The sequence below is a fragment of the Barbatula barbatula genome (genome assembly GCF_947034865.1).
Source record: "Barbatula barbatula genome assembly, chromosome: 5".
Lineage (NCBI taxonomy): Eukaryota > Metazoa > Chordata > Actinopteri > Cypriniformes > Nemacheilidae > Barbatula > Barbatula barbatula.
Window position 1 is genome coordinate 1,378,164 of NC_136769.1, and position 10,310 is coordinate 1,388,473.

Here is a 10,310-nt window from a genome sequence, read left to right on the forward strand (position 1 = left end):
TCACCAAACAGTTTTTCTGTGCAGCATACGAATGATTCATGAAAATGATTTAATGACACAATGTTTCAATCAGTATTCCTGTTTATAAGTATTTTTATGGAAATAATCATTATAGCATGTTTAAGAATACTTTTCAACCTTTTACAGCAACATAAAATCCTAAAAAACTACAAGATCAACTTTCCATGACAAGTGTAAGTTGTTTGTACTACTGTCGTGGTTTTTGGAAAGGCTTGTAATTTGGTGAAGTGTTTTTGTTCCACTTAAAATAAAATTCAATTGCCTAACGTCACATTTGTCACTTATCTGTTATTAGCCTAACAGTGAAAACACATCCATTGGTGTTAATAGAGCTGCCGGTCTTCTGCTGATGATCATGAACGTTTTCTTTTTGTTTCAGTATAACAGACACATCAGTGTTAACAGCTGTCATTATTCTACACCCATAGTTCCCATTTTCACCTCCTTCATTATGCTGATATCTTAAACTCTCATGGAAATGTCCTCACAAAACAGATGTTTGTGTTTTAAATAGGCAGAATTTGATATCGATTTTAAAAGCTCAAAACTTCTGTGATTTAAAACACCAGACAGTTTTATAACCTGAGGGTCTTGTTGTAACCGGTCAAATCAAAGTCCTTCAGAAGTTATTGAATGATTTAACAGAGTTGCTTAGTGCATCACATTTATAAATAATTATTTTGAATTAAATGGTTTTTTTAATCAAACAGAATTGAATAAGTCAGAGATTGTTTCATTTCAAATTGATGATAAATGAATCCAGTCGATTTTCAGTTAGTTTGTGTCGTCTGTATATAATGTAGGGTTCTGCAAATCTTCCATGATAGTGTATCAATAGTCCAACCATTTCTTTAAATTGTGTTTTACATTAATGCGACTTGCATTGCATTATCCTTTACATTTATACATAAGTATCTGCAATCGAACCCACAACCTTGCGCTGTTAACACAATGCTCTTACCACTGAGATACAGGAAAGCTGTTTTGACATCACATACAGTGCATATGGCCAATGTCTCAAGAGGGAGCCAGCATGACACACCAGCTTCCAGAGCCGCCACCTGGATGCACTTTGATTTTATTGATGCATGTTTCAGCGCTCATGTAACATGCATTCATTGTGATTTCAATGATGCGAGATGTCTCCCTAAAATGCAATCTAAAGTATGCACAAACTAACATTATGGTAAAAAAGACATAATAGGAATTGGTTGAAATGAAGCTTTAATGGTGTCTACTGGTATGTGAGTGTTGGGATCTTAAAAACAAGTTGTATTTTCAGCTCTTTTTTGTACATTTTTATTTGTAAAAATCTATTGCAACATCTATGGTATGAAAATCTATGTTATTGTGACTTATGTATCGTGCTGCAGTGTTCACATTGGATGATGGATCTGCGACAGGAGGTTACACACTGTGTGACTTTACAATAGGTCACAATCACTGACAACTGTCTGCTCCGCAAACAACGTTTCACAACCATACGCAGCCGCGAAGTGATATGGAACTGTAATTAGGTCGTAAGATCTGGAACACCTTAGGTGTGCAGAATCTTTTTGAACTACACTAAAATGGCCACATGTGTGTAATAGAATGTAAAGGAAAAAAATTCATAATTCACTCACCAGATTGTCACTTCAAACCTGTATGACTTTCTTCTGCAGAACACATTTTGAACCTTTGGTCCATGTTCACTTGCATTAGATTTATGTCCATACAATAAAAGTGAACAATCGTTATTGGTTACCAAATTGTTTTTATAATCTTTTCCTTTGTGACTTGCAGAAGGCAGAAAATCTCACCTTAAAAATGACGATAGGGAGTATGACTATATTGATTTTTAAGATAAACTATTCCTTAATAGGACAAATTGTACACAATGTAGCCGGGGAGCTTGCTCCTTTAGCTTGTAGGGTGTGGCGGAGTACATAGTTTGAGGGGTTTATAAACAGGCGTTTGAGAGAACACCAAAATATGAGGTCCGGTCACTTTGTTTGGATCGCAAGTGTATGGAAGCGTTTGGGTGAGCTCTCCTTGTCATGTGTGCATGGCTATGGCCCGGAGCAGATGTGAAGATCGCTTGGTAGTACTTGTTATTCTGAGTGGACACCATTGGAGAGAGGGGATAAGTGGGTCACCGGCTTATAGGCCATCGGTAATGCTGGGTGTTTTGATCGAGGATATTGGTCCAGTGTTGCAGTAGGTGTAGTTGTTCCTCCAGTTTTGGTTGCGTTTTCCCGTCGCTGGTTTGTCCCTGTAGGTGGATGCTGTATGTTTCCAATCTAGCTGTGGGCTAGGATGGTGGTGTATGGGACAGCCTAGTAAGGTGGTTTCTTTTTTCTACTTTGTCCCTTCCCAGTCTCATTTCTGGCCATTAGAACATGCTCCATACTACATTGACGCCTACCGCACGTGGATTACACTTGTGCGTCGTTTGGCATTGTTTTTGGCAGGTATTATGTTTTTATTTGCAGTGTATTATGAGTGGGTCAGCTGACTAGTGGTTAGAGCGAAGGGTTACTGATCAGAAGGTTGCTGGTTCGAATCTCAGTACCAGCAGGTCATGACCCTTGAGCAAGACACCTTACCCCTGATTGCTCTGCAGTAATGTGCCACTGTGAAAAAACTAGTAAGTCGCTTTGGATAAAAACGTCTGCCAAATGAATAAACGTACATTATGAGTTTTGGGACATTTACCCAAGCTTTTAAAATTTAAAAACAAAAACATTTGTACTCATTCCTTACATTTGACTTTATTTCAGACATCAGAGAGGTGGAAAGATATGTTAAGGACAGAAAGGACAATGTTGCTTTTGGGTTGTTGTAGAAGCTGGTGGAACAGTTGTGTCTGGTTGAAATCAAGGAGGCAGATATCCAGACACGGTCACATTCACAACAGACTAGGACATGGGACAAGAGAGGAAAACAGGGATTCCCTGCCATTGCATCTGCATGACATACTTCCCTCCCTGAAAAACAAAAATCCAAGTTGGCTTTATAGCTTTTAACCTTACACAAGAGCAAATTAACCATAAGTACCTTTTGTGTAACACCACATCCATTATAGGGTGTAGCATAAACAAGACCTCCATGAGTGTGTGAAGTGTGTCCACAGTTAGGTGGCAAATGGCCAAGAGGAACCGGTGCAGAACTATCTGTGAGAAATAAGTTAAAGGAGATTCAATGCTGCAAATCTCTCATCTTGATACACGATTCATTAAGGGTCCAGTGAAATTTCGCATTTAGCGGTGAGGTTTCAAATTGCAACTAATGGCTCACAGCATCCCCTCCCATTCAAAGCACTATGGTGGTAAAAGGCCTAACATGTCATTGTTATATCTTTCGGCAAAGAAGTGAAAACACACACTGGAGAGCAGTTCACCCATTTAGGGCTACAGTGGAAACATGGCGACTTTCAAACTAAAAGCAACAGTTAGATTTAATAGGATATTTTAGCATCCTATAAAGTATCCTATATTGAGCCCAACTGACACAGGAAATAAAAATAGCAAACAAATTAGTCTTTTGATTGTGATGGGCATCAAATAAGTTAAAGCCAAACAGGAATTCTCAACTTACCTCGACAAAGCTCAACTTGGTCCACACCAGAACCAAAGAGTTGCAAATTCATAAAATCTTTATCACACTTCAGCTTTGGAGACATTGCATCCCAGGGTTCTTCAGATGAGCCTTCGAATGGTTCTTGCATTACAGTGCTTCTCGGCAGATCTGCAATACAACGCAAGCGATTCATAACAGATTTGAATCCTTGTTGAATCCATATACACAATGACGTATAAGTGCATTACATACCAGAGACTGTATCGTCATCAATGAGGTTTCCAAAATCAGCAAACTGGTCATAAAGTGTCTCTTGATCTGACATATCAGATAACGTTTTATCCCCTTCGTCACTAGCTTCATCTGCAATACATTGAAAGGGATTCATAACCGACATTTAAAGTCCCAGTGAAATCAAATGACAATGTCTATTGGGTCACAATTCCACTTCCCTCAGAAATGTGTCAAAATACTGATGTAAATACCACTGCAACTTCCGGTTCACGCGGACTTTAAATCCTTTTAGAATTCACATACACTACATGTGACGCACAAGTGCATTTCATACCAAGGAAGGCGTCGTCATCAATGGGGTTGTCAAAATCAGCAAACTGGTCATAAAGCATCTCTTGATCTGACATATCAGATAACGTTTTATCCCCTTCATCACTAGCTTCATCTGCAGTACACAGCAAGCGATTCGTAACCAACATTTAAATCCTTTTTGATTGCATATACACAATGACACAAGTACATTACATACCAAAGAAGGTGTCGTCATCAATGGGGTTGTCAAAATCAGCAAACTGGTCATAAAGTGTCTCTTGATCTGACATATCAGATAACGTTTCCCCTTCATCACTAGTCGTTTCTGTCAAAGACAAACTTCTGCAGTGTATTAAAGTACTGAGTGTACTGACCGTAAACACAAGTAGAATAACAAATTCATTTCCTCTGCTTTTGCAAAACGCCATTGTGTGCACAAAGATACGCTACTAGTGCACAAACAGTCTACTGTGCTGCTTTATGAGATCCCATATTGCTCGTTTGGTCAATTGTAATGTCCATGGCCAATCACAAACTTAGTTTAATCACTGACGTATAAGGTTCAGGTGTTTTCATCCTCATGTGAGCCAGTCGGTGGCGGTAATGCACCTTAAGCTGGTTTGCCAAACTTGAAGAAGAAGAAGAAGATGAAGATGAAGATGAAGATGAAGATGAAGAAGAAGAAGAAGAAGAAGAAGAAGAAGAAGAAGAAGAAGAAGAAAAAGAAGAAGAACAACTCTGCGCACCGCTTCTATTTATACTTCATGCTTGTCAGTGGTGGCACAGTGAAGTTCATCTGATGATTTTCAGGATAACTCAACAGAAACTAATATTACAATTCACATGGGTTCCAGCGCACGCAGGTATTGAGGGCAATGAGAGTGCAGACGAATTGGCAAAAGAAGCACTTAAAGCAGAACAAGTAGAGGTACAGGTTCCACTCAGCAAATCAGAATTCACAACAATAATTAAAGATGGTATTCATAAACTCTGGAAAGATAAATGGGATTAAGTGGGAAAGGGTAGGCACTTGTATAGTATTCAACAGACTATTACAGTTAAAAAGATCAGCTCACTTTCACCACAGGAGGAAACCTGGTTCACCAGGCTAAGGCTAGGGCATATAGGGGAAACATGAGACAGGAATTTGCCCATTTTGTATGGAAACAGAAACCGTGAAGCATGTACTTCTGGCATGTAGGCAGTATGCTGAAGAGAGAGAAACACTTCAGAGAACTCTGTAACTTTGAACAACATGTTGGGTTTACCTGGAACACCGTCTAGAAACAAAACAGTGATCGAATTTTTAAAGAAACACAGATAGCAAGAAGACTTTAGCACATTTTATGTTATTTTATTTATTCTTTGTAGGTGAGCTGAGGTGGAAACTGGAGGAGCTGAAGTTTGGGCTCTAATCCCCATTTCCTGGCTGCAGGATGCAGGGGCGGTGCTACATATCGCTCCCTACGCGTCTCATTGGTTAGTGGTTGGGGTAATATTAAGGGCAGGTTTATGTGTCGTCTCGTCCTAACCTCACCTTATTGGTTAAACACAAGTAATTTGTCTATTCTTCAGTATGCGTCACTTCCGCTATATCTACAGGGCCGGATTAACCATATGGGCAATTGGGCAATTGCCCAGGGGCCCCCGACCTCCAGAGGGCCCCGCGGGCGGTAACACCAATCAACGTGCACTGAGCCGGTCGCGTGACGGCAAGCGCTACTGTCAGTACACGATCCGTTCCACCTGCACGATCCGTTCTGAGCATGCGCGTATTTACGTATTAGAAAACGTCATGGTTTTCCTACACTATTGGTACCGTAAAGCAGGCGAAGAAACATTTGACGGCAGGCAGCACAACTGACGGCATATTTTTTGTTTTGTAGACTAACGTTACATAGTTTAACCGTTCACGGCGAGTTTGTTTTTATGTTTTTAAATGTTGCTTACGTTACCATGATTACGATGTGTTTATGTGGTTGTCAATCCAAAAATAATAGAGTTGTTACATGAACATGGATGATTTTGGTTACATGTGGAATAAAGTATTTTTATCGACTGCAAATCTTCAGTTTCCTCCAAACTCCATTTTGCGATTCATTGCTGTATGGCATGTCTATTTACCTTACAGTGTTTCGATCTGAGGTCAGTAGTATTGTCAAAGACGGTTTTTGTCGTTTTTTATTAAATTCTGATAATACTAGTTTACTTTAAATGTAGTAATTTATTAGTATGGGTCTATATAGGCTAATATATCTATCTATTTAATCTAAATGAGTAAAATAATCCCTTCAATGGCGTTTACAGAAGCCAATAAGGAACATAACACATATGTCTAACTAGACTATCATTTACATGAAGAACTACAAAGTCAGGGGAAACATTACAGTATTTCAAACTGACTTGACAGAACGTATAGTGAAATGATACGAGGTGGACAGCAGCGAAGTAAATTGAGTATTGTATTTATTTTAACAGTAAAATATAAACAAAGTAAAACAGAGCTGCGCAAGCGTGGAACAGATCGTGCAGAGTCGTAAATCATCGCACAACTAAATCATCATTTGTGCATGAGCGGTTTCTACAACGTCGTGGTGCGCATGCGCGAACGGATCGTGTACTGACAGCTACAACACAACTAAAAAATGCAAACACTGAGTAGCTAAGTGGGAGCGCTAATCGGAAATTTAAAAGGGAGAAGGATGTCAGGAACGCAGAAAATTTAAAATATAGACCGAAAATAGGGAATTTCTTTACGCTAGTAAACGTTAGCAACTAGTCTGCTAAGGCACCATCCGTCAACGAGGACAGCTCAGCTAGCCAGGACATTTCTTCACTGCCGGCGCTAGCTAATGTTCACAGTCCCGAGAGCAAAGAGCCCCCAGCAGCATCTTCAACCTACGACCCGGATTCTGCTGCGAGTGCGACATTGAGCGAAGCGGTGATGGGTCTCGAGTCTAACCGCCATCTGAACCGCTCGTCGAGTCTGCGAGCAGCCCCTGTTTCACATTCAAAGTCCAGAAAAATGCTCGTGTGAGATGTGTTTGCCAAATGAAATCAAGCATTTCAATTTTATAAATGCTCTTCCCCATTATTTAGGATTCAAATTGTGTATTTTGCCAGATTATTTAGCATTTCTTTTTGTCTTATCTAATTGAGATAAATTGACAGATTTCCAAATGTTTATATTGCACTAAAATGTTTAACCCTTGCCTGTCTTGTTGAACTGTGATGTGACAAGTTGTTTTCTGTTTTAAAACTGTTTAGGAGCAGATGATACTGCATTTGATACATTTGTTCCTTGTGGTGGCTCCATGTAAATGCTGTACATTTTGTTTTTTAAAAATGTAAATTTAAAAATGTTTATATTGCGCTATAACTTGATAGTCCTATTGAATTCTGAGGTGACAGTGATTTCTGTTTAAAATAAGATGAGGACCAAAATGCTACTTGATTCTAGGAGATGGATTCTATGGATTTTTGTTTGTGTCTTGTGGCTCTATCAATTCTATGCATTTGTGTTTGGAGTAGGTGTTGTTAAATAAATATTGGATGCTTTGAAAGTCGTTGCTTATTTTTCTTTTGTGACTATGCAGTGGGTCAATTTTGCCAGATTGATGCCGATGTGTTTTGTTTTCATAACATCATGACTGAGTGGTCTTGACAAGAGAACATAGTGGTGCATTTGTAGTTCGATGAACATTTGCACATCTGTACATCAAAATGCATTTGATGGCAGTTAGTTATTGAAATATTGAGTATATTGACTGTATTACTGTAATTTATTCTGTATTTTGCCAGATTATGGTGATCCTGGGGTTGTGATGATGAGGCCCTTGAATATTGTTGCCCAGGGTACAGTGAAGTGTTAATCTGGCCCTGTATATCTAGCATTACGGTGAGTACACGGTCTGTATTTGGGCAGTTTATTCGTAAGGTTAATCCCCACGTTTAATGAACTTGATTGTCATTGATAAACAATTGAATAGTTCAGATGCAAAACCCTCTAAATACCACATCATTAACTTGTGATGTTGAGTGAATGTTCTTTGTACATAGCAGTCGGAAAAATATGTTATTAATGGATAAATTTGTTTTTGTTTTAAAGAAACGACGTCTGATGGACTCTCCAATTATTAAAGATAAAAAAATAAGATCAATGTAATGAAACTTAACTTGTTAACAAATCTGATGGACATTCTGTAGCCCACTTGTCTCTGTTTGCTGATCCTTGGCATTGCAGGTTTTCCCCGTTTCTCCTTGATAACATGCAGAACAGTGTTAACCAAAGGGGATTGTGGGAAACTGTTAAAGGAATGTACTGTTGTGGAATTTTCTTATTCCTTAATCAAGGTGAGTCAATTTTGACAAACGCAACATACAGAGACATCAGGTACTTTGCAAAGTATTTTATTGTCGTTTAATCTGCATCATAAGCAATGAGCATGGTGCAGAGCAAAGGCGCTCTTTCCTCCTACACCCAGAGTATATATATGATTACGTGAAACCCCCTCCCTTTGCCCCCTAGCCAGAATCCCGAGCTGGTTTCCGAGAAGTGATGCCCGTTATTCCAAACAGAACATCTTGGCCTCTGCTCGAGGGCAAAGGCAGAGTGGTATGACGCGTATAGAGAAAAACATGATAACATAGAAAAGAAAACATAGATAAAAACTTCATAAACATATAGATAGACACATCAAATGAGACTATTAACCGCAATATGGATTCTATCACGGAGAAGCTCACGACTTTGCAAAGGAAAATTGATATTTTTGGAGACCAAATGGACAATGAGAGTAGCCGTGGAAATGGAATGCGGTTGCTCGCCCCAAGACCAAACAATCAATCTTATCTCTTTCGACTCCCCCGTATCAGCCTTGGCCAAGGCTGCTGCTGGAAATCAACCCTGAGTGGAGCAGTACGGAGAGACGCTCTTGCGTCCCTCCCCCATTCTACTGAAACACCTGCACAGACTATCACACAGACTATCACACACACACACAAACATAGGCCGCACTCGAGGGCGGCCACTCACACCCAGATCCAATGCCTTCGTCGCTTTGACCCGCCAGCCTGACAAGTGGGTCTGCATGCGGCGCCACCTTGTCGGAACTGGATTACCTATCGCTGTTGCAAGTCTTGTCTTTGGTGTATTGTGTACATGTTTTTCTCCCCACCTTCCCCATGTTATGCTTTATCTTCTTCTAAAAATACATTTCGTTGCACTGTACTTGTATGTGTGTAATGACAATAAATTGAATCAAATCAAATCAAATCAAATCAAGAAGCTAGACTAGAAAATTTCCATTACATTACCCCCTTTTATCATATATGATAACCAAAATCTTTATACTTTGACCTGTAAGATGAGCAACGCCCTTTCCCTTACAGATTTCATAGGCCGTTGTCATCGTACTCAATAAATTCCCCTTCCGTGAGATCGATGGTCTGCATCATGAACCTTTGTTCAATTGCAGCCATGCTCCCTAATAGTATTTTATTTAAACAATTTTGAAAACAGTAAATTAAACATGGTAACATAATTATAAGAAATAATAATCCCACTAGAATGGGTAATGCCACCTTCCTCTGCACTTTGTTTTTTCTTCGGCCTTGTTGGTGCTGTTTGCACCTGTCAACAGGGTTGTGACTTCGCAGGGTAATTGACCCTTTAGCCTATTCCGGTCCTCTAATTTCAGAGGACTGACTTTCCATGCCTGCTCGAGTTGCATACACCACCAACAACTGTCATTCACTCCAACCTCTGTCTTTTCTATCAGTGCCAATGCACATGCCTTATTGCCTTTGCATTGATATATTGCCATTCTCGTATCTACCTTCTAGCTCTGCTTCTCGTGCCTCTTTTTCTGCCTGCTCTGGCTGAAAATTCCTTGGCTGCGCTGATATCCAAACTTTCTGACCTGTGTCTGTCCCCCTCTCCTCGACCACATACACCAATACTGACCTGCTTAAACCTTCATCACCTGCTTAACACAAAAAGATTAATGAAGAAATTTTGGGAAAGGTGCCTTTCAACTGTTGGTAACAGGAAAATATTATGTTGGGTTGATTAGGAACTGTGAGCCTGTTGTGATAACGCCCAAGGGTAATTTTCGTCCACGCAAACAGCAATACCCCCTCAAATCAGAAGCCTCAAACCAAAAGCCCTCAATGGCATAAGG

The 10,310-nt window shown here is 39.7% G+C and overlaps 1 protein-coding gene across 1 annotated transcript; it reads right to left on the reverse strand.

Annotated features, from left to right (window-relative positions):
* Positions 1-2,666: 2,666 nt before the first annotated feature.
* Positions 2,667-4,613, reverse strand: LOC306894145 (uncharacterized protein). Its single transcript, XM_079456430.1, has 6 exons — positions 4,346-4,613; positions 4,151-4,261; positions 3,835-3,945; positions 3,601-3,750; positions 3,061-3,176; positions 2,667-2,990 (listed from the first exon to the last, which is right to left on the reverse strand). Exons 1-6 carry the CDS (start codon positions 4,554-4,556, stop codon positions 2,922-2,924), a joined length of 768 nt encoding a protein of 255 aa, XP_079312556.1. The 5' UTR covers positions 4,557-4,613; the 3' UTR covers positions 2,667-2,921.
* Between the last annotated feature and the right edge of the window lie 5,697 nt (positions 4,614-10,310).